At 35.0% G+C, this 26,256-nt stretch overlaps 1 protein-coding gene across 2 annotated transcripts in view; it reads right to left on the bottom strand.

The window, feature by feature from the left end:
* Adk (adenosine kinase) overlaps positions 1 to 26,256 on the bottom strand; it is a 468,242-nt gene that overhangs the window by 25,157 nt on the left and 416,829 nt on the right. For both annotated transcript variants that reach the window (XM_026390231.2, XM_026390232.2), the window contains exon 10: positions 10,180 to 10,266. In XM_026390231.2, coding sequence (XP_026246016.1) covers positions 10,180 to 10,266 — 87 coding nt within the window. The remainder of the gene's footprint in view (positions 1 to 10,179; positions 10,267 to 26,256) is intronic.

The raw sequence follows: 26,256 nt of genomic DNA, 5'->3' as shown, positions 1-26,256 counted from the left end.
CTAGGCGAGTGTTCTACTGCTGAGTAACAACCCCAGCCTCAAGCCCTTTCTTCTTCTTTTTAATTTTTTTTTTTTTGGTGGACACAATATCTTTATTTTACATTTATGTGGTGCTGAGGATCGAACCCAGTGCCTCATGCATGCTAGGTGAGCACTCTACCACTGAGCCACAACCCCAGCCCCCCTATCTTCTTTTAATAAAGGTATTTAGAAAACCAAAATGAATCGATAGTTTTATGTTTCTAGGTCATGTTGTGGGCAAAGACATGTCAGTGTACTAAAGATGATAACAATTTTTTTTCCTACAAGGACACATTTTACATTGTTTTATAATTATTTTACCAATTCATTAAAGGTGATTTTTTTTCAGAAAAAAATGCATGCATTTCTTTAGTTAGTATGAGTGCAGATTACTATCTCTTTACACAGGTTTTGGCTCTAATTGTATTTTAGTGAGAGCCTAATTACTAGAAAGAGAAAAATCTAAAAACTTTAGCCATTTTATTAATATGTTTAAAAAGTCACAACCCTGAAATCTTTCTGTACCTGAAAACACTGACAAATGCTTGGTTATTATTACTAGAGCAAAGTTTTAATAAAAGCTAATTAAGCTACAAAACTCCCAAGTGGTTAACTGATTTTAGGGGCTAAATTTCTAGTACTTCTAATTATCCTGTGATGGCTTTACTTAGTGTTTCACAACCATGACAGATGACAATGAAAAACTGCAGTGAAATTCATCCATCCTGACACTGTGCTAAGCATCAGCTTCTCCCTCTCCAAGTAAAATCAATACTCTGTTTGAGTAAACACGTTTACAGCTTTATTAGGATGTCTTGCTTGTTCTGTAACAGCTACTTGAAGCTGTGGTAACAAATCGACTCAACTCAGTTAAACCTAGAGAGCTGGGTAAGAGGCCCATCGATAAGGTTGTTATAAAAATAAACTGCAGGAGATCAGAAAGCTGGAGCAAACAGTCTGGTAAATGTCAATATTTTCCCTTACAGAGGATGACAAAAACAGTGAGATAATGTGGGAAGTCCTTTTCCCCCCTGAAAAATGTTTCTGTTTCAATAGGATAAAAGCATTTCTACTTTTTGTGCACAGCTCTTCTGAATGAAATTTTCACTTCCTAATTCTCATGTGTATCCAAAATAGTAAGTTAAAATAAATACTTGGCATTTTCATGTCATTTCACATTCTTTATTTCCCTTAATATTTAGAGACATATTTTGGCCTTCACTAGCTTTATAAAATAGCCTTTTCCAAGTTATCACGAATATCTGTGATGGTTCAACCTTAACTTCTTTTCATTAAAGAAACAAAAGTTTTGTCATTCACATTTGGGAAGTCATTTCAATGGAATGTTCACTCCTGTACTAGTATCTATGAGACTGATGTTATATCTTTAAAATTAGGCCTTCCATGTTTTTGTATTTAACAAGAGCAGATTGTGCTGGATTTACGTAGGCTGTACAACCTCTTGAGTAGTAGTGGTATGTATAAAATATCTGCTATCTATTAGGAGCAAGCCTCCATTGTGGGCACAGCTCTACCAAACAAGGACTCGTTCTCATTTAGATGTCCACAGGTTGCTCAAAGAAGTAACATCTGGCAGGAAATTCCCACTTCAATTTGGCTAGCTTAGACTATCCAGATGTGACAAAGTAATGGTTTTCCCTTGCTGAAAAGTGCTTGCATGTAAACTTTTTTTTCTTTTACATTCTATGTAGTCTAGTTAGTAAATTTTGTTTTGTTTTGACTTCATAAATTGACTATCATTACCAACTAGTCATGAGCTCACATAACAACTTGTAACCCATGTTAGAAAACTCAGATCTCTTAGGGGGAAAAAAATCGGCAAACATTAAATTTTGAAATAACTTAAAAAGCTAATATGCCTGCCAGGGTAAGGTCTGTCCTAGCAGGTATTTGCATAATGAAAACCAAAGCTTAAGTGGTATCAGATGGTGCAATGGCTGACTGGTACAGGAAGTCAATTCATAGCTAAAGTTCCTTCACAATAGGACAACACACACTCCTAACATAAAGTGCACAACTAAGAAACAATGTATGTAATATATAGGCTCAGGGGCATTGCTGCAGCTATGAGAAAAACTTTAGTGTCTTATAGACATATCTGTCAGGATAACTTATTTCCTCTTTGTGGTGGCTGAAACTGGAAACTTGTTTAGTGCTACTAACATAGCTCAGGACACTGTATTTGAATTTAAAACAAAACCCTTCCATCCAATTTAAAAATACTTATTGGGGCTGGAAGTAAAGCTCAGTGATAGGAATGCTTGCCCAAGGCTGGGGTTCAATCCAGAGTACTGGGAGATGGGAACAAAGACTTATTGGGATGAGGTCATAGCTGTTGGAGTAAGATGATTCTATGCTATTTATGTGAGGCTGTACTTATGCCCTCACTAATAAGCAAGAAAACTAATTTTGTTACTGTTTGACTCAATTATTAAAAATCCTGTATTTGACAATTTCTCATAGGATGATTCTAAAATTTTAACAGTTTTTGATGAAGGAAACATTTAAATTTTTTTTGCCTCACGCATGCCAGACAAGTACTCAACCACTAAGCTACAACCCTAGCCACAATGATGATGGAAACATTTTAGCCTGCCATTTATTTCATGAGCTAGAAATAAAACATATATATCTGAACTCCATAAAATGTCAATATTAACGGGATAATTAAATGAAAAATATATTAAGCACCTGTGTTTATAGCCTAGGTTGAGGAACTCACATCCAAAGTGAGAGAAGCTGTTACTTTAGTAATCATATTGCAATTTTTTTGTTTTATTCAGATCTTTTCTGATATTACATAGTTTTATAATATCAAAGATTATATTTCATGCAAATCACCACATAGTTTGAAATATTCTGTCCAATGACTTACTAGCCATGGTCTTAAGGTTGGCTAGGTTCTGTATCCATGCAACCCACATGTGACTTTATTTACTTTAAATTACATTAATTACAAAGTCAACAAAGGGCATTGTAAAAATATTTAAACATCATTGAGATATGTTTTGATGTCATATGACAAAAAGTGACCACTGCATTCTCCCACCTCCAAGTATACCCACAGCTAAGTGGTATGTTTCTCCATGGGACTTTTATATGCATTTATAAATATACATACAACCTATACACATAAGATCACTTAAAATAAAATATAAATGTCATCATATCATACTTATTATTCTGTGACTTTTTTACATTCACTTATGAAAAAATCATCTAGAAGGTTTCTGTGAAGAAATAGGCTAGATATTAGGTAAGCCCAAAGTCTAACACTTGAATATCATCACTATTCTATTTTTTTTCCCTAAATTTTTATTTATTTCAGTTGTTGATGGACCTTTATGTTTTATTTATATGTGGTGCTGAGAATCGAACCCAGTGCCTCACACATTTGAGGCAATCACTCTACCACTGAGCCACAACCTCAGCCCCCATCACTATTCTATTTTAGGGCCACAAAAACCTGGCCAAATAATTTGTAGAATTAACAACTAAATATAGTTGATGGATAAGTCTTAGCCTTTTGGATTTTTATAGAACACTGAAATTTTCCCCAAAAGATTTTAGGGATAAACTTAAGTTTGTCAAACTTTAATTATGCTAGGTAAGAATATTTAAAAACTTTCATTATTTCTAATATTATTAACAAATGAGAATAATTTAACTCCCCCAAAGTAGAAAGGACAAGATTTAAGGATGAATACATTCAGTTTTATGAGAGCTTACTAAATTACCTCTACCTTCATTCACATTGACACTGACTCATAAATACAGACTGGTACCAGTCCATAGACCAGTGTTTAGAAAATCCCTTTGGCCAGTTTTCCTCACTTAGAGGGCAAGATAAGATGATAAAGTTGTGGAATGTAGTACAGCAAAATGGTTATGGGTAAAACTTCTGGGTTAATGTTGAGTTTGAATCTTGGCTTTTAATGTGATCTTGGGCTGAGTAGTTACTCTTATAAAATTCTAAGACCAGAGGGACAGATTTACAGAACTAAAAAAATGGGCCGGGGGCAGTGGTGCAGGTCTATCTATAATCAGGAGGTTGAGACAGAAGGATCCGAGGGAGTTCAATTCATCCTCAACAAAAGCAGGGGGCTAAGCAACTCAGTGAGACCCGGTCTCTAAATGAAGTACAAAAGAGGGCTGGAGATGTGATTCAGTGGTCATGTGCCCCTAAGTTCAATCGCTGGAACCAAAAAACAAAACAAACAAAAAAATGGATTTTTGCTTTAGATCAGTGTTTTGGAGGTGGTTAGTTATGCATTAAAAGCTAACAAGTATGGGCTAGGGTTGTGGCTCAGCGGTAGAGTTCTCGCCTAGCAAGTGCGAGGCCCTGGGTTTGATCCTCAGCACCACATAAAAACAAATAAAATAAAGGTATTGTGTCCAACTACAACTAAAAAAATAAATATTTAACAAAACAAAACAAAAAGCTAACAAGTACACACTGTATGAATCAGATAAAGTAGGTGAAAATAACTAGATCCATGTAATAGCAGCTGGGATCCACTAAAGGATTCAAAATAATTCGAAGTGGCTCACTAATATTCTAAGTCAGGAAACCCCACATATATATTTTGCCATGTCAAAAGTGTAAGAAAATGAACTTTAGAAATTTTACTTATGACATTCCTGTGAGTCTCTGCCACTAAGTGCAATCTCTTCACGTTCAACATCTTTTTCTTAGAAAAATAAACAGGAAAACTAAGGTTCACGTTTAAACTTTTAGTGTCTGATTGTCTAATAGTCTACATGATTCAGACAATCTCTGTCTTACTACAATACCTACAAGATAAAGACTTTTGAATTCCCTATCTAATTACAATTGCTTTTAGATGGAGGCCATCTAGGATATTAGGTCTTTGAAGGAATATTTGTGTTTTCTGAGAAATTCCAGATTTTATCCTAAAATTATATTTCATATGAACTAAAGTGATCTCTTTTTCTCTCTTCCTCTCTCACAGCTGCAGAAGAATAATCTTTACCTCTTTTAACTACAGAAGGCTTAAATAATTATAAGCAGGGTTCTTGGAATTGGGTCCTGGTCCAACTTCAGCTTTACTAAGTCTCTTGATTTATAACACTAATATAGCATGTAATGAAGCATCCTGTTTTGTAAGGGTATGAATATCTTTTCTCTTCCCTTGCATTCTTGATCTGTGGTGAATATTTCATGTTCCTAACAACCAAGTCAATTCCATACTTCCTTTGTTGATTTTAAGGCCAATTTTTTGTTTAAGCAATAAAACACAGAAGATGTCCTACTCGAGTAGAAAGAAGGAAAGGTGGTATTATTGCTATAGGGATATTTAGCAGTGGGCAGGTTGATCACCACCAAGTATATCCCTAAGAGAGAGTGGGTCATACCTAGGAGGGTTTTGATTTTTGAGTGAAGAAGTGTAAGAAACAACGGGCTGAACACCTACCAAGTTATTTTCTAGTCTTCTGAGTTGAAAAGTAAATGAATGCATGGGTACAGAAAAAAGAACAAGTCACAAGAATTCTGCACTATTTCCTTGCCCACCACTATGAAGCAGCAATTAAGTACTGGGGAGGAAGCTACAAATGTTTGGGAATAAACAAACATGGCAAGGATCGAATATACGAAGATAATTAGAGAATCTGCAGCTCTCCGAAGTATAGACAGGTGCTACATGAAGAGGAAGCAGCATCCTTGTTCTGCAAACAAAAATTTTTTAACCCAAATCCTTTTCTAAACATGAACTAGGAAATGAAATTAATACTCCTTTTTATTATATGGGGAATAGGATAATTATTTACATTGTGACTGCTAAGTGGCCTTAAGAGTCATTTGCATATCATGGGTAATCTTTTTTAGGATAATACATTTCCCCTGCTAAGGCTGTGATGAGAATTTTAAAAACAAAGGTACCCAGAGGAAGCTGGTTACCTTACTATCACTCAAAATAAAATATTCTAAGTTTTAGGTGGCTCTTGACCATACTTTAAAAAAAATTTATTAGTTTTAATCCGTTACATTGACCATACTTAATGAAAGGTTTTATCCTAAGAATGTTGGTCCTTAGGTGGGGTCACTAGTCTTGTACTTGAGAATAGTATACTTGTGTCTGGACGTAATCTGTCAAAGGTATACTCAGTTTCAGTCTAAAGATAATGTGTAGGTCTAGTTCAGATACTTATAGTTCCCATAAAATAAATGACTAAATAGTATTAAATTAACACAGGCTGGTATTGACAGCCCAGTGGGAACATATTGATTAGATCCCCTTTCATGTTATTTGTTATGATTTTTCTTCTCAGTTTCATTTACTGGGAAGACATAGAGGGGAAGAGATTTCACTGGGAACAATGACAATGCCTGTCACAAAATGTTCTCAATGTTTCCATTTGTTACTATGGCAGTGACAAAGAGGTTCCAAATGAAAAGGCAGACCTGCTGTGACAAAGCACAGCAGGACAACAGAAGAAATTTTCTCCTGACCTGGGAAATTAGGAAATCATACTTAGAGATTATAGAATTGTCTCTATTTCAAAAGGTACAATCCTAGCACTTGGGCTTTTGAGAAAGAATGTGAAAAGAGTAGTTTCATCAGGGCTGGCCAGCGACAAATAAAGAGCAAAGGTTACCAAGTGCTTAAGACCTCCTAATAGAACAAAGAGGTATGCTTGTTAAGGCTACAGGGATTTGTCACTGTAACTAAACCCCTGAAATTGAACTACGAATTTATGTACACTTGGTGTACTTATTTAAAAATTATACATGAAAATCCATGATGAAGTCAGGGATTGTATATCTCTTAAATGGCTAAAAGGAACACATAGCACCCTTGAACTGAATTATGTTATCAGCTCATAGTAGCTGGAGGATGGTTTATCTAAAAATTTGAAATTTATGAAAAGAAAATTATTGTTCTTTGATGAGTTAAATCACCATAAAGTAGACTGGAATATAGATATGCCAAGTCACAAAAGACAGAAATACTCTTAGGCCAGCAAAACTTGAAAGTAACAGGATGAATATATTATCTGTCTAAAGATAGAATATGTCAATCAGAAAGGAGATATGTTAATCAGGCAATGAAGCAAAGAAAAAGAAACTACTTAGTAAATGTATAAGTTGCCAGAGCCTCTCCATCTGTCCAGGATGGAGTAAGTTTTAACAGCAGGATTAATTTCTAATCCCTGTAGAAAGGCTCTCCCTGGTGTGGAGATGGGAGAAGGGGATTTTAATCAAGGGCATTTTCAGTATTTGCAACTAACAAGACCATTTCTATTTAAGATGATTCCATCAGGTAGCTTAGCCCAGTGCTATTAAACAGCTGATTTTTATATAACTTCTTTTATTCAGATTCCATATTAACCAAGCTATGATCTGGTTTTCTGGATCTCTGAATGCAGTTGATTCTCCTGAATAGGAAATAGCTCTTGGTTCACTCTCACCAGGGACTACAGTCCTTCATTTCTATGCTTTTGGTTTCTTTCTTTCTTTTTTTTGGTACCGGGGATTGAATTCAGGAGCACTATGCCACTAACATCCCTAGCCCTATTTTGTGTTTTATTTAGAGACAGGGTCTTAGGCTGGAGTTGTGGCTCAGTGGTAGAGTGCTTGCCTAGAACGTGTGAGGCGCTTGGTTTGATTCTCAGTACCACATTAAAAATAAATAAATAAAATAAGGGTATTGTGTCCAACTACAACTAAAAAAAAATATTAAAAAGAAAAAAAAAAGAGAGATAGGGTCTCACTGAGTTACTTAGTGCCTTGCTTTTTGCTGAGGCTGGCTTTGAACTTGCGATCCTCCTGCCTCAGCCTCCCGAGCTGCTGGGATTACAGGCTATGGCGCCCAGCTGGTTTCTTTCTTTTACACAACAAACTTACCTTAGAGTCCTCACCATCTTATCAAATAACAAAGGCCCCCTTTCAATAAATGAATTCATCTATGCAGATAACAGAAAAATTCTCTTTGGTAAAACCAGCTTTTATCAGGAGTCAGACTCTAGAGCCAGAATGCCTGGGACTGGATCCTGCTTTGGCTACTCTCTAGTTATGAGACTATAAGCATGTTTGTTAATCTCTCTCTGCCTTGGTTTCTCACCAGTAAAATAGGGTTAAAAAATAATCTACCTTGCTGGGTGGAATGGCATATGTCCATAATACCAGTCACTTGGGAGGCTAAATCAAGAGAACTGTAAATTCTAGGCCAGCCTGGACAACTCAGTGAGACCTAAACTCAAAATAAAATAAAGGGATGGGGATGTAGCTCAGCAGTAGGGTACCTGCCTAACAAGTGTGAGATCTGGATTCAATTCCCACTACCACACAAAACAAAACACGCCCCCCCTTCCAACAACCACATGAAGCTTTCTGAACATTAAATTAGTCAATGCATGTAAAATGACTGGCTAGTATGGTACAATGTAAAGGTTATCTATTGCTATTACTGAATAGCTTGACTCACACAGAATACTGAAAGGCCAACATAAGTATACCATCAATAAATTAATAGGGTGTTCATCTCATTGCATGACCTAGTGTTCTGGGATCTGGGATCTGATTATCCTGGGAACTGATCAGAGTGGGCTTAAAGCAAGAAAAATATCTACTAACTGAGACATGACAAGTGAAATACTTGCTAGTGTCAGCCTGCCTTGTGCTTTCTCTACTCTTATTTCAACACTATTAGTAAAATACAGTGTTTGGAGACTGCATCAGTTAGAAATGAATAAAACAAGGAATGTGCCAATGCTAACCCAGGGGTCATCAAACAGTAGCCTGTGGGCCAAATGTGGCCCATGGCCTGCTTTTTTTGTATAGCTGGAGAGCTAAGAAAGGTTTTTACATTTTTTTTTTTTTAAAGAGAGAGTGAGAGAGAGGGGGACAGAGAGAGAGAATTTTTAATATTTATTTATTTTTCTTAGTTCTCGGCGGACACAACATCTTCGTTTGTATGTGGTGCTGAGGATAGAACCCGGGCCGCACGCTCGCTAGGCGAGCGCGCTGCTGCTTGAGCCACATACCCAGCCCCGGTTTTTACATTTTTAAAGTGTTATCAAATGCAAAAAAACAAGCAAGCAAGCAAATAAACAAAATGAGACTACACAACAAAGTCTTGCAAAACCTGAAGTATTTACTGACTAGCTGTTTACAAAAAAGGTGTCGACCCCTGCTCCACAGTCTCTTTCCTTTTTACTTGCCTAACTGAACACTGATAATAAATATAATGAGGCTAGTTAAGTGAAATGGGATGAAAAGGCTGAAAATCCAAAATTCCAATTGCTTTAATATAGTTCACTTATCACTCTAACCACAATATGTGATAGCTAGCTGTTCCTGTATCAGTATTGTAAGGATAGCCTCTCTCTCCTTCAAAAAGTCTACATTATTCCTACCAAGTATTGGCAGCATTACAACTAGTGAGGTATCTATAAAATAATCTGTTGTTATAGGGCTAGAAAGCCTAGAACCCCTGGGCCAGAGATAGTGGCTAATTAGGATACCACCATATCTATAATGCCCACTAAGATATTATGTGTCCTACTGCATGTCAAAGACATACAACATTTACTTGCTAAGTTAAAGATCTAAAGTACTTGAGTAATACACACATGGGGTACTAGTGTACAAGTTTCTGGACTAAGATTTCTGGTTTAACCAATTTTTTACCAATCTGAGATAATCCTTTAACTCTTTCTAGTATAATAAACATCCACTATTGTGTTAGAAACAGATGTTACAACCAAAAGATATAATCCAAAGACATCATCCTTAGTCATTAGCATAATGTTTAATATTCATCACAACTTGTTTTAAAGAACAATAATGTGTTAGCATTTAGGCCTGAAGGGCTATGAATATACTATATACTGTACTTGATGCAGTTGTTTATGCACTATTCTGACAGATACAATTAATCTTGTGAAAACGACTGGGGTAAAGCATAATAGCAAATTATCTTTGCCAAACACAAATTCTTCCTATAATACAATCTCCTCATAATATGATGATAGTAGCAGATGGAAAGAACATTAGGAGTTAACTATTTAAAAGAAGAAATTAAGTTATGCAAATTAATAAATTTTGGCCATGTGGTAGAGACAAGGGTTAAAATGTTTAACTTAGAAGTAAATATAAAATAAATGAGTCTGTACCTCCAACAAATGCATCTCCAGCTCCAATGGTGTCAATAATTTCTTTCTGGTCTTGATCCAAGACAGCAAAAGCAGTGACTTCATTTTCTGCAATCAGAGCCAAAGAAAGGCAAACTGAATTTTTTTTGTAATATTCAATATATAAGCTCTTCTAATAAAGTTTGACGCTCCTTTCTTAGCCATCATTCAAAGAAAATGAGAGGACCATGAGTTCTATATTCTGTACTTGCATACTTGGGTACCAAGGTTCAAAGTTATCTGCAAGCAATGCTTTTTAATTTTTAGCAAACAGATGCTGTGAGAATTATACCCAGGTAGTTCACATTTTTGGGAATGATTGTAAATGATAGTAGTACCTTGTTGGACAATACAAATGACTGAACAGAAATTATGAGCTAAAGAAAGTGTTTACATGGCTTGGATCATGCTCTCTAATAAAGTTTCAAGCCTGACTGTGCTCCTGGCAGTGAAATCTTGGATATGGTTAAAGAGCTATACATTTCCAAAACATATTAATGAGTCTTGGATGCTTCTTTACAGAAAAATCACAATGGCACAATAAAAACACTACTATTACTTTGCTATAATATTTCAAGCCAATGTCAAGCATTATTGATTTTAGTTAGTTTATGACAAACAACCTAATCTGGTTACTTTTTTTGTGAAGGAGTCACTATCTGTCAGCTAACAAAAGGGAAAGCTGCCACTGAATGCACGGACAGAACAAAAGGGACAGTGCAATGGGCTTTTGTCCTAGCACAGTCAGGGACAGTGCTTGTAGTTTTGGCTACAGAATAACCTAACACAGTACTTTAAACTTGATAGATGACAGTTTTGAAGTTGTTTCTAATGGAATCAGGCTCAGAGAACATCTGCAAATTATTGGACAGCATTTTTTATTGGGGATAGGACTTCTGAAATCACAAATTTGCACCCCTTATGGAGACAAACATGGCTGAAGACTTGCCAACTCCAATTTCAACAAAGAGCAAGGAGCGGGTAAAAGGAGACCTGGGGGGAACTTAAGAGACATCATAATCATATTAAGAATTATAAAAAGCATATTTTGTCTGCCTTTTGCTACTTGCTACTTACTAATGAATACTTTAAAAAAGAGACAAATGCAGATAGATACGTTAATGAAAAAAGACCTCCTGGAAAGACTGATATTCAGGAAGAGGACTCATTTACTAAGTTATCCCTTTGTACCATATGACTAGAAATGCTAAGAAAACTACGCCAGAAACATATACTTAAACTCTTAAGTAACTGAACTGTTCACACTTTGTTAACAACACTAGGGCCTAAGTGGCAGTATTAAGAGTCTGATTAATTTGAAGTTATGGCATAAATATACAAGATTAAATTTTCTAGGGAGCATGCAATACATACGGCTATATAAGAAAAGGAAAAAAGAGATATAAGCAGGATTTATTAGAAATAATTGGGAAAGTGCTGCAGTCTGATTTAGGAAAAGGTCTGTACCATAAATATTTATAAAGAAATCTGGTTTTATTACCTCCAAGTACAAGTCATACTATAAAGGGAAGTAACAATTACAAACCCAGAACAAATAGGCACTAAATAAGTAAAGTGAGCTAAGTTAATGACACCATTACTATTAGTAATAAGGTTACATTATGTAACAATATAACACATCTATAAAACATTTTAATTAATATAATAATTATTTACTGGATTACAGATTTAAAAACAATTACATATAAACTGTAACTATAATTAGATAAAATTCCTAAAGTTCCTTGTTAGAAAGTCATTCATTTTTGATGGAATACATTTTTATTTATAAACAATATCCTAAGTTGCAGTGAAAGAAATTATTTTGTACTCTGTTCTTAAGAATTATGACTTTTGGGCTGGGGACGTTACTCAGTAGTAGAACTGCCACTGAGGTAGGTTGCCCACCATTGCCTTCCATGCATGAGGCCTTGGGTTTAATATCAAATACTAGAAAAAAAGAAGAAAACAAAAACCAATACTGTGTTCCCCTCAAAAAAACCCATGACTCTGGTTCCAGCACCACCAAAAACCAATCATGACTTTTGCTCTAAAGTGCTGAAAATTCTAAATAAATGCAGTTTTAATATCCTATTTTCTGGATACGTGGGTAGACTATTGATATACTTATCATTAGTTGTCACAAGAAGTTAAATTTCCTGAAATACAATGTAGAATTACTTTGTACCTGTTATATTTCTTAGTGCAAATAAGTATATAAGGATATTACATATGTAAAAGACATGTTATAAATTCAGTACAGACACAGCCTCATATTATTATTATTATTATTTTTAGAGTACTATAAAAACTCCTTTTAAAATAATGATCCTGAAAATCTGTAAGGTCCTGAAATGTGTTCTGAGTCATGGAAGGAGGATTAAACAATGTTTAATGATATTTGAATTCAATTACATTTCAGGAACTTTCTAATTTTTTCAAATGTAGTGACCTAAGCTCATTTACTGAGCTATTAAAAAACTGAACAGTATTGACCAGCATGACCTATTTCATAGTCATTCTAGACAATTTGTTGTATTAACCTCTGAAGTACTGTTCACTAAATGTGAAGACACACTTAGAGGCCCGTACATTATTCAATCAAAGAAGCCCAAGACCTTCACTCATGTAACTCTCATTGGAGTCTATAGTTTTCTTAAGTATGAAATGGGCCTGGGGTAGCTGTGGGAACAAGCAGCAAAATCTAGCTTTCTACCTTAATTATAGAAAAATGAAGCTGTTAGTTCTAGTTAAGTACTTCTATTTTAGAGTTTAAGGTAAGTTATACAAATTATTTCTCAATTCTTCCCAAACTTTTTGTAAAGTAAGAAGGAAAAGGATTGGGAATAATTATTATTCCTATTTTCCAGACTTCCATGAAACTACTAAATCATGAGCTTCTCCAAGCAGACAGGAAACGACACTAACAATTCAGTTAATAACAGACTTGTTTGGCATTAATTATTAGATAAGACTCTGAGGATCCCTTCATCCAAAACAATAAACTTAGCTTAGCTCAATTTCAGACATGATCTATATAGTTTATATAAATAAATTATTTCCTCTTCACTTTACTGTGACACACACTTCACCACCTAATCACATGAGGCTAGTCTAACTAGAATGAAAACATCTTCATGCATCTATAAAGAAGTCAATGATAGCAGAGACGGTTAATTTTGTGCAAATGCCACAATATTTAGCTGAAAACAATTCAGTCACTAAATGCCAAACAATTATATCAAATGTTTTTGTAGTCTTAACTCCACTAAATTAATTGCATAATTTTAGCATTGTATACACATATCCTCATGATAATTAATATCCTTAAAAACTTTATTCAAGAAATTTTAAAACACCATGTTTGTCACTGTTTTGTTGATATACCCCTAAACTGTAGAAAAGTTTTAACTGAAGAAGATCCACAGCAGGTTGAAAGGCAGGTATTTTTCAACCTTAAGGTATAATAGTACTCACTACCTCTGCCATTGCTTCTAATAGGATCAATACAAAAGAAAAGAAAAAAGTGATGGGAAAGCTTCATCAGAAAGTACATACAAAGTATAATGAGACAAAACCCAAAATACTTTAGCTTTGTTGCAATAAGCTCTTATATCTTGAGTATTCTGTGTAATACGGAAATTTCCACGGTATTAATGTTTTTGTTTGCTTGTGTGCTTTTAACTTCTTATTTGGAAATAACAGAAAAAATTCTAAGAAAAATATGGGTAATTCTCATACAACATGAACCCAGATTTACCAGTTTTTAACATTTTGCCACAACTGCTTTATCATTCTTCTGATATACACATATGGTTATTCTACCAAATATTTTGAGCATAAGTTGCATATATTATGCATTTTATTCCTTAATGTGTCAGTATTTTTCAAGAACAAAGATTCTGTGAGAGGTAACCAGGATATAGTTAATAAATTTAGAAAACATTTTAATTTTATTTAATCTAAAGTCCATATTCCAATTTTCCTAATTGTCCTAGTTTAATGGGCATTTTTTTTTTTTTAAATTTAGTATTCCCCTGTACTCCACCCTGGTTTGTTTTAAACAAAAAAGGTATCACCTGACATCACAGAGTAAAATGACCACAATATTGGCCTGGCAATGATTTTTTTGGTAAGATTTTAAAAGCTTAGGTAATAAAAACAAAAATAGATACATGGGATTACAACCAACTAAAAAACTTTTGCACAGCAAAGTGAACAATTAACAGAGCCAAAAGATAACCAATAGAATGGGAGAAAATATTTGCACACTATACATCTGATAAGTGGTCAATATCCAAAATATATAAGAAACTTAAGCAATAAGTAAGAAAAAAATCTCTCAAAAGAAGACATACAAATGGCCAATAGGTAAAAGCAAAAATTTCAACCCCACTAATGAGCAGGGAATAGCAAACAAAAAACCACAATTTAGGCAAGACCCTGCCTCAAAATAAAAAATATAAGAAGGGCTAAGGATGTGGTTCAGTGGTTACGTGCCCCTGGGTTCAATCCCCCATTTAAAACAAACAAAACAAAATCTCAAGACAACATCAACAACAATAATAACAACAAAAATAAACCACAAGATATCACCTAGTACCTGTTAGAATGGCTATTATAAAAAAGACAAAGATAATAAGTGTTGCTGGGAATGTGGAGAAAAGTCAACCATTATACAATATATATTATAACTATACTAATGTATAATTAATATACTCATTATGGAAAATAGTAGGGAAGATTCTCAAAACATTAAAACTAGAACTACCATGTGATGATCCAATAATCTCCCTACTAGGTATATCTCCAAAGGAAATGAAATCAGATTTCTTGTTTTTCGGTCCTGGGGACTAAACTCAGGGGCATTTGACAACTGACTCACATCCCCAGCCCTATTTTGTATTTTATTTAGAGACAGGGTCTCACTGAGTTGCTTAGTGCCTCGTCATTGCTAAGGCTGGCTTTGAACTCATAATCTTCTTGCCTCAGCCTCCCCAGTCACTGGGATTACAGGCGTGCGCCACCACGCCTGGCTGAAATCAGAATTTTGAAGAGATAGTTATACTTCCATGTTTACTGCAAGACCTGGAATCAACCTAAGGGTCTACTGATGGTTGAATGGATAAATAAAATGTAGTATATATACACAATAGAATACTCTTCAGTTAAAAAGAAAAAAGATCCAGTCACTTGTGACAACCTGGATGAAACTAAGCATATGTACTAAGTGAAATGAGTTAGGCAAGAGAGACAAATACCACATGATTTCATTCATATGAGGAATTAAAAAAAATTGATGTCATAGAAGGACAGAACAGAACAGCAATGGGAAAAAAATGTTCATAGTAGGCAAATATATATAGAAAGAATGTAGATAAATTATTGCCTGTGGCTGGAATGTTGAGAGGAAAGAATAAGGAGGGTTTGTGTGTGTGAGAGAAACTGGGAATGACTACTAATGGCTATCGAGTTTTTATGTTGGGTGATGAAAATGTTCTAAAGTTTATTAAGGTGATGACTGAACAACTTTGTGAACATACTGAAAACCACTGTATTATATACTTTAAATGAATGAATTGTATATTTGAATGATATCTCATTAAAGCTGTTTTAAAAAAAGGTATTATATTATCCAGGCTGCTTTGAACCATATATATATATATATATATATATTTTTTTTTTTTTTTTCATGAGCAGAACTTTCTATACTGGTAATACAGAATGTCCTCATTATGTTTTAGGGCTGCAAAATAGTTCATTATATGGCTATACTACAATTTACTTAACCAGTCTTTTACTGATGTACTTTAAAGTTATTTTAATCTTCTATTACCACAAATGATGTTGCAAAGTATTAAAGCTTTTAAATAGACCTTAAATTTAATTATTGTACTTAATAGTCAATAATATAATTCCTATTTTACACAAGGAAATGATACAAGGAAACTGAGTTGTTATACTAATAGCATGAAATATGCCTGTGTCAAAGAATAACAAAAATCCAGGAAGTGTTTTCTTTTCACCAGGACACACACACCAGGATATGAACAAAGACACCCTGCTCAGACTGCCCTAATAAACAGGGTAGTGAAACAGATGACAAACTCTGCTAATAATAGACATTTATAGAACAATCCTAATTAACAAGGACTTTTGGGGAATGAAGAGCTCTGGGTTAATTTAATTTTCTGGTTAACTAAAGAAAAGGCAGAAAGTCATTTTAGCTAGAAATCTTTCTAAATGTATTAATATAATAATATACCATGACATCCTTGCTTTAATTAGCTTAGTTTATTGAACTGAATGAAAATTTTCTTTGATGATAGAGAATCCTATCCTGAATATCAATTCTTATTGTAGTTCCAAAGGTTTAAGTGTTTTCATGAAAAGCAGGCTAACTGAAATCATGGGAAGTACACAGGATTAAGAGCCAAAAGGCCAAGACTCCAGTGTGATTTTAGCTTAGCTACTTTATTCAATAAATATTTATTAAGAGCCTATCCTGTGGTAGGTACTCTATTAGGAATTGGAAATACAGATGCGAATAGTGTACACAAAGCCCCAGCTTTTTTTTTTTTTTTTTGGTACCAGGGATTGAACCCAGGAGTGCTTAACCACTGAGACATACCCCCAGCTTCCCCCCTTTTAATTTTGAGATAGGGTCTCACTAAGTTACTTAGGGCCTTGCTAAATTGATGAGGCTGGCTTCAAACCTTCAATCCTCCTGCTTCAGTCTTTCGAGCCCTGGGATTATAGGTGTGTACCACCAGGTCTGGCAAAAAAACAATCAACCAACCAAACAAACAACCCCAGCTTTTTATAAATGCTACATTCTAATGGGGATAGGCAATATATATAAGTGACAAAAAATTTTGAGTTTTTGTTTCATTTTGTTTTGCAGTACTGAGGATTGAGCCCAGGGATCCTTTACCCTTTTTTTTTTTTTTTTTTTTGAGACAGACACACTAAGTTGCTGGGGCAGGCCTCCAACTTGTAGTCCTCCTCCCTCAGCCTCCAGAGTAGCTGGAATTACAGACATGTGTCACTGTGCCTAGCTAATTTGAGATATTAATAGATAACACAGAAAGAAACAGGAGGATGTGATGAAGTGTGTCAGGGGAAGAAAATAAATTTACACAGTTGCTACTTGCTTACTGAGGAGGTGATAGTTGGAGTTGAGACTTCAATGGCAAGAAGGAACAAGTCATATGAAGATCCAGGAGTAAAACACTAAAGTCCAGAGGCTATGGACTAATAAGTTTGGTGAGCTAAGCCCATTTAAGATGAAGATTACAGAAACTATAGAGTGTAGTGCATGTGGAGGTGCTGTGAGATTTCATTCTAGGTAAAATGGGAAACCATGGGAAGGTTTTAAATAAGGGAGTGACACAGCCCCATCTTTGATTTTAAAAACGATTATTCTGGTAGAATGGATTGGAATAGCAGAGGTTGAGGGTGGAGTCAATGATGTTATTTACCAAGAAACTTTGGGCAAGTCACAATGTAACTTAAACACAATTTTATTACTTAAAAAATAAAGACAGGGGCTGGGGTTGTGGCTCAGTGGTAGAGGGCTCGCCTAGCACAAGCGATGCCCTGAGTTCAATCCTCAGCACCACATAAAAATAAATAAACACAGAATATTGTAAAAAAAAAATAAAGACAATACTTGCTGTACTTATTTTATGTGGCTATTATATGGATTATTAACAATGTTATAAAAATACCTTGTCAAATATAAAACCTTGTAGTATTTTATGAGGCATTCTTAGGAATGTATTTTCTTCCATTAGACAATAAGTATTTGTTGAACAAAAGTCATGAATTCTTTATACTGTTAGGTCATCTGGGGAAGATAAAATATAGGAGAAATATTAAGATATGATCTGTCTTAGAATCAAGACAAATCTGGCATATGCCATAGAATCTGTAAAGTATCAATGTAGTACCTTTTAGAACTACAACATCAATTCAAAGGAGGGGGGGGAACAATGAGTTTAATTAATTGGAGATGGTTGAATCCAGGGGTACTCTATCACTAAATTGCTCTGTCTGGCCTCAAATTTGTGATCCTTCTACCTCAGTCTTCTGAGTTGCTAGGATTACTGGTGTGTGCCACCATGCTCAGCTTAAGCTAGCTCTTAATGAAGTGGATAATGGTGAAGATAGGAAAAGGAAGTTGTATATGTTCTAGGAGAAACAGAGGAAATTTAGATGTCTAACAAGAAAAATAACAAGGTGGGAAGGAGTCTAGCCTTTTCTAGGCAGAGTTCGAAAGCCAGACAGAAGTTTGAATTTGATGCATCAGGAGATGGAATGCAACTTTAGTTGCTTGAGTAAAATGTCCTTCACCAAGTCTTTAATACTTTACCTCATGCAATTTTCATGGCAATCTCATGAGTTTGGTATTATTAACTTGATTTTATAAACGATGACAAGGAGGCTCATTGGGTTTGTCATTCTGCCTAGAGTCTCATGACAAAAGCAGGACTTTGGGACAAAATGAATGAGAGAGAAATAGGAAAATGTGATTTCAACACTGCCATTCAAACAATATTGCTACCATTTTTGTAATTGTGATATAAATAGACTTTGATTAAGCATTACACAGCAGTTAACTGACATTTAAATTCCCTTAAGCCTGGTCCTGATACCTAAATTTAACAAAATTAAATTGATAAATACTCCATAGAGAATAGAAGCAGCATTACATTGTGGTTAAGTGTGAGCCAGGCGGTGTGGGTTCATATTCCAGCTTTGCCATTTACTCTCTGGTAACCAATTTAAACTCTATATGCCTCAGTTTCCTGAGGTTTAAAAAAGAACAATAATAGAATTCAGGTCTTTTTAAAAATTCCTACTTCTTCTTCTTCTTCTTTTTTTTTTTTTTTTTTTTTAAGTACCAGGGATTAAACCCAGGGGAACTTAACCACTGAGCCACATCCCTAGCTCTTCTTATTTTGAGACAGGGTCTTAACTAAGTAGTTGAGGCTGGTTTTGATCCTCCTGCCTCATCCTCCTGAGCCACTGAGATTACAAGTGTGCACAACTGTGCCCAGCTAAAATAACTTCTTCTGAAAGCATGGTTTTAACTGTGGGGACCATCTGACTATATACATCATTGTTTGTAATAAAGTCTTTTAATTTATTCATGTTTTTTTCTAATTTTTACCAATGTTTCAAGCTTATGCAGTTAAATTTTGTAGTGCCAAACACAGACATAAAAGAAAACAAATGAGTGTTTATTTTGAGTATAAAAACAGTTTTCCAAGCCTGGTTTGGAGGTGCATGCCTGTAATCCCTGAGATTCGAGAGGCTAACGCAGGAGGATGAGAAGTTGGAGGTGAGCCTCAGCAATTTAGTGAGACTCTGTCTCAACAAAACAAAACAAAACAAAAACCAAATAGGGCTGAGGCTGTAGCTCAGTGGTTAGGTGCTCCTGGTTTCATTCCTCTGTATCAAAAAAAAAAAAAAAAAAAAAAATTGTACCTCCTCACCAAAGAAAAATAATCAAGAAAACAATGATAGGTGAAATTACTATTCTGAAATCTCATTCCCTTTGCTGGTGTATACCCCCTCTTTCCACATTTTTACTAATGCATTATAATTGTACATAATGATGATACTTGTTACATATTCATATATATGCACAAAATGTAAGTTGGCTAATATCACTCCCCTACATTTCCCTGGTGTGTACTTTTGTTTAAGAGGTTTCTGATATTTTTACTACTTTCACTAAATGAAGTATATCACTTGACTCTTACTGTAAAGCAGTTCATTTCAACCTATTCATTCTTTGTTTCTTTATATGTCCCTACTCTATTCTCTTATCCCTAAGCATTGGTTTCCTCTGCTGACTTAGGTCATAGGTCACTGGCTACTTATGGACTAACTCTGGTGAGTTCCTAACCCTGATTTAAACAGCTCTGCCCAGAGAAGGAGCTAGAAGGACTCATAGCACAAAATGTGGCTGCCCAGGTAAGAGGGGCTATAGAAAAGGCAATATTTTGTCTGATGATCCCAGGCATCCAGATTTATGCCAGCCATTACAGATGGTGAGTAAATATTTGTTGAATGAACAGGGTTATTTTATGAATACAAATTTGATCATTTTATTTCCCTATTACAAACCCTTTAGTGGTTCTCTGTTGAATGAAGTCCTAACTCCAGGATATAAACTCAGCCCCTTGTTCAAACATCATCTCTTGCCACTCTCTGACCTATGGTTGCTGTTTGATCAGACTTATAATTTCCCTAATGTCTCTAATGTGCAGAAAATTAAAAGAAAATAAAAAGAAACTAAGAGACTTTATTGCAAACAGGGATGCACAGTCAAGTGATCCACACAGTCAAAACCTTGGTTTCAGAAGCAGCAATTTTAATTTGCCAAAATTTTATTTCCCATATAAAAATTTACTGCTCTGCTTGTCTTTAATTCTTTTTTTTTTTTTTAAAGAGAGAGTAAGAATTTTTATTATTTATTTTTTAGTTCTCGGGGGACACAACATCTTTGTTGGTATGTGGTGCTGAGGATCGAACCCGGGCCACACGCATGCCAGGCAAGCGCGCTACCGCTTGAGCCACATCCCCAGCCCCTTGTCTTTAATTCTTAACTTCAAATCCCAGATAAGGCATGTCCTCTTGGAGTGGAGTCCTTGACCTCCAAGGAGAATTGATTACTTCCTTTTTTATACAATCACTGTAATCTTCACATACTTTTATGAAATATCATATTTGTAGTTCCTTACTTATAAGTATCTTCTTGACTAAATTATGAGTTCCTTGTGAATAGAAATCATAACTTAATCTTATTCCCAGCCCTTGGCACTATACATAGTACATAGTAGGAGCTCAATTTACATTTGTTACAGAGTGACTACTTATACACTATGAACTCAAAATAAGTTTTCTGACTGATCTTGAATAAGAAGTATATCACTATATCATTTCTCTGACTTAGTGTATAGCAAGTAAACTAAGGTCTTTGTCTTTTAGAGTTATTAGGATTTGATCTAACATTTCAGATACTTGCATTAAAAAATCATGAATTGCTTGAAATTCAGAAGGCAGAGTACTATTTTGATAGTGAATAAATTCAATATTGTACAAATGATCCCCGAAACCTTCCCTGATCTCAAATCTTTCCTGATCTATGAATACAATCTTAAGAAATACTGAAAATATGATTAGACTAGTATCTTCACATAAGCTACTTTCATCATTCAGAAATGAGTATGTGTTTATGACTCAATGAATCTGTGTTTAGGTCCTAAAGATAGTGAGCTTGGGTCAGGCATAGTGGTGCGTGCCAGTAATTCCAGTTATTTGTGGGCTGAGGCAGGAGGACCACAAGTTCAAGGCTAGCCTCACAACATAGGGAGACCTTCCACAAAAATAAATAAATGAATGAATGAATGAATAGGTTAGAGGATGTAGCTTGGTAGTAGAACCCCCCTGGATTCAATCCCCAGTATTCTTCACCAACAGAGAAAGTAGGCTCTGATGTGGGAACTTTGAATTAATGCTTGGATTAAATCAAACCAGGACAATCAAATGAATCCTAGTGTCACAGGTAGGGTTCACAGGATGCCATGTAAATATGACTAACATCTATATGTATGCCATCCTTCCTTATAAAGAAACCAGAGACTTTTAGGGCTGAGAGAATAAGAAAAAGCATTTATTAGGTAATTCAGACCAAGGCTTTATACTTATTAAAAAAAACCCTGAGAGATTAGACATCAATGGTTTTCTTAATATTTTGGTGGTCTGATCCTAATTATTACCATAGTAGCATAAAGGACATTATTGGTATCCAAAAATGTATCTTAAAATTATGTATCTCCTTCAGCCAGGAGTTTGAAAGTGGATATACACAAAGTTGTTTTATATTCTTAAAGAATCAATTAATGCCACTACTTTTAATCATGGACTTTCATCTGTATGATTCCTGTTTGAACTGCTGATGGCAGGGGAAATATTTACAAAGTTTACAAAGGAAAAGTTGCTTTAGATACAAGGAGATCAGTGGCTCCTTTTTTACAGGTGAGAAGAAATCTTATAGCAAGAAAGTATTGCTAAAATATTACTGATGTTTAGTTCAATCAGGTTTGCAGAGATGATAATTCTGCAAGATAATTTCATAGATTTATATTGAAAGAAAAAACTTATTTTATATATTCTATACTGTACAATGAAATTCAAATTCCCCAAAGCAAAGAGTCAATTCAATGGATATAATCTTGACAATCTAACTGATAAAAGTTATGGGTAGTATTTATTTTCCAATAAACCAAATTCTCAGATCTCCTGTCTACTTGCAGCACAGCTATAATGCTGGAGCACAATCCTTTTATCCAATTTAAACAAAACACTTTTCTTTACAGAGTCAGTTGACAATCTTTCTTGCACTTAAAAGTAGATTAAAATGTGTAAACGTATGGTTAATTACCTGTAAAAAGAACCAAGCACACAACAGCCTCTTAAGTACAATATTTTACATGATTTTAAGACTTGGCTTGCTCTTCACCATTTCTTACAAACAGAAGCTTTAGCATCAGGTTTTTAAAAAGTTGCACAAATAGTATAAGGTCTTACTCATATTTTTCCTTTGTGAAAGATTCTACAGTTGAGCTACTGCCTCGCCAGACATAGCTGAGGTTCAATAAAGTCTTTGGACAAAGATTCAGTTCTGGAAAAGACTGATTAATAGAACTAAGCTAAAACCAAGAAAATGCAGTCTCTTAATGACAGAGATTGGTGGAAGCAGTTTAGCAACTGGACTCATATAGGACTATGTGAGTTGATCATGCAATTCTGTTCCCAATTCATCATTCAGTGCCCTTGTCTTCATAGGTTGACATGATACATCAAGTTGGGATTATTTACACTATAAAAATAAAAAAAAACACAACAAACCAGTGCTTGGTTCCTATGAGCTGGTTGTTAAATCCATACCAGCATACTACTGACTGGGTTCCATCTTTATGACTCTTTTACCTTTAAATTGCTATTTTTAAAATTTTTCCTAAGCAGAGACTAAAAAATATAATTGTTACATTGATGCTGCTTAATATTTCTGTTTCAGGAATGAATAGAAACTAGATTCCTTTGTTATATCTGTTGAAAAATAGATCACCATTCCTTATTTGTCACCCATTCAATTCTCCCAAATGAGTTCATTTGGAAATTTTTGAAATAGAAGACTTCACGATGAAAAGAGAGTTATATTCTCTTGCCACAGTCTCCTGAGTCACTGGGAATTCAGGCGTGAGTCACCATGGGCTGCCATCTAGACATTCTTTTTTTTAATATTTATTTTTTAGTTGTAGTTAGACACAATACCTTTACTTATATATTTATTTTTATGTGATGCTGAGGATCGAACCCAGTGCCTCATACGTGCTAGGTGAGCACTTTACCACTGAGCCACAACCCCAGCCCCTAGACATTCTTAAATCTGTTGTCATATGGCTCTAGAGATCAGGCCTGTTTCTCTAGAGGGGATGGTTGTTTCTTTCTCTGTTCTCATTACTAAAGTTCTTGCTATTGTTTTAAGTGGTTACAACTAATTCTTCCTATTTATCTTAATTTTTTTTGAGGTTTAATTTACATACTACAAAATGCACAAATCTTAAGTGAACAGTTTGATACGTTTTGTCAAGTGCACATGTCTATCAAGCTACAGAACAAAATCAATAGAACAGCCACTAGTCTGTGGCTATTTAAATCTAAATTCATTGGTATAAAGTAAAATTTAAAAACTCAAGGTGGGAGGGAACAAAGGGGTAAGAAAGATGGTGGAATAAGATGGACATCATTACCCTAAGTACATGTATGATTGCACGAATGGTGTGAATCTACTTCATGTACAACCTGAGAAGTGAAAAATTCTGCTCCATTTGTGTACAATGAATTAAAGAGATTTCTATTGTCATATATAACTGATTAGAACTAATAAAAAAAAAAATAAAAACCCAGTTCCTTGATTGCCCTAGTCTCATTTAAGTGTTCAATAGTTATATGTGGCTAGTTGGTTACTGAAGACATAGGACACGTCCAGCAGTGCAGAAAGTTCTATTGGATGTTATAGTTTCATAAACTCAGAAAATTATTTTATGTCCCTTTATAGCCAAACTCCTCATAAAACAAAATAAATCCCCAAAAAGTGCCATTCTGATTTTATCACTTTAAATTAATATTTTCTGTTTTAGAGCTGGGGCTGTAGCTCAGCGACAGAGTACCTGCCTTGCTTATGTGAGACACTGGGTTCGATCCTCAGCACCACATAAAATAAATAAATAGAAAAGGTATCGTGTCCAACTACAACTAAAAATATTTTAAAAATATTGCCTGTTTTTAATTTGAATCAGTATTTTCTCCTTTATGTTTAGCTTACCTACATACATTTTCAAAAGAATAATGTTTCTGAGCTTCATTCATGTTGCTCCTAATATTAGGCATCCATTTCTTGTAACTGTCCATAGTGTGCAGAAGCCTGCTCATATTGGCTAATATGAACAGATTTGCACACATAAAGCTCTTCTCAAATGTAAGTGATGTCACATTGGCAGCTTGAAATCAGCTGAGTTGGGAGTGTTTATATCATGACACAACTGCTACCAATCTAGGCTCTTTTTCCTGGGATCTAGTCATGAAATATTTACCACCAATATACCATTGATCCTGTAGGTAAGTACCTTTCATCCACAATGATGAAAACAGAAAAAAAGTAGATTTGCAGTATGAGGATATATTCAGGCAGAAAAGAGCAGAGAAACTGAAATCTAGCTGTCCAATAAAACCCCTAAGATTTCCTCTTTGGGTTAAAACCTAGCTGACAGGAACAATTTTCCAAACAAGAGTAGGATATCCTTTCTGGAATTTTTCATCTGCTTTCTTCATTTCACTCATGAGTCTTTTAAAAAAAATGTTAAGGGAGAGGGAAATATTTCTCCTCTTATGTATGGGATGCCACCAGACAGATCTTCCATAGTTTAGGCTTGCCAATGTCTGATTAAGAAGAATGGCATAATTCTATTTAAAAAAAAAAAACAACAGGACTACTGTGCCAATTGCTGGCTATTCCTCTCAGGACTGGATTATTATTCCTGGCTGGGGCTTCCATTTCCTTCTCCAAGTATCATTCTAAATGTCTACTATTTATTTATTCATTGATTGATTGTGGTACTGGTGTTGAACCCGGGACCTTGTGCCTAGTAGGCAAGTGCTATATCACTGAGCTACATCCCCAGCCTTTTCTTAAAATTTCACTTTAAGACAGGGTATTGTTAAGTTGCCAAGGTTGGCCTCGAACTTGTGATCTTCCTGCTTCAAGCTTCAGAGTTGCTGGGATTACAGACCTGTGCCACCACACCCAGCTAGATGTCAAGTCTTAACAATTTGTTAGGATGCTGAACTAATAAGTTTTTTCCTCAGATGAAACAAGCAGTATCTTAGTTTCTGAGACTGGAGGAAGATGGGAGATAATTAAATTTAGGAACACTATGTCATACAGCTTCAGAGGATACTATTTATACTTTATGTAAATGGCTCTGCTAGACTTGGCCTGTTCACATACCACAATACTATTTCTTCTTCCTCAGATGACTCAGAAACCATATACAAACTGGCCAAGCTATCACAGTCAGTACTCAAGGCTTCTGTCATTAATTGTGTGGTATGTGAAGTCTTGTCAATGGTTACATCTGGACAGAAAAAAATTGTGCCATGCTAGTTAATTCTTGGAAAAACCAAAGTAATGCCAAAAAGAAAAAAAAAGCCTCTATTTTTAATGTACTAACAAGCTGTTCTGGTAGTATCCTAAAGAAACAAACAAACAAAAAAAGGAATAAGTGCTTCACAGCTCAGATATCAATTTATTCATCTATTTTAATAACGCACTGTAGATAATATGAGTAAATGTTCCATGTGAGCTGTAAAGCACAATGTAAGCTTTAACCATTACTTTCTATTTTAGTCACTGCTTATAAGGAAGGGAAAAATCCTCATGTTCTGATTAGCTCAACTGAAAAGCCTAGAATTCAAATGTCT

The sequence above is a fragment of the Urocitellus parryii genome, chromosome 5 (genome assembly GCF_045843805.1).
Source record: "Urocitellus parryii isolate mUroPar1 chromosome 5, mUroPar1.hap1, whole genome shotgun sequence".
Classification (NCBI taxonomy): domain Eukaryota; kingdom Metazoa; phylum Chordata; class Mammalia; order Rodentia; family Sciuridae; genus Urocitellus; species Urocitellus parryii.
The sequence above is the reverse complement of the archived record's forward strand: the minus strand, read 5'-3'. Positions and strand labels throughout refer to the sequence as shown.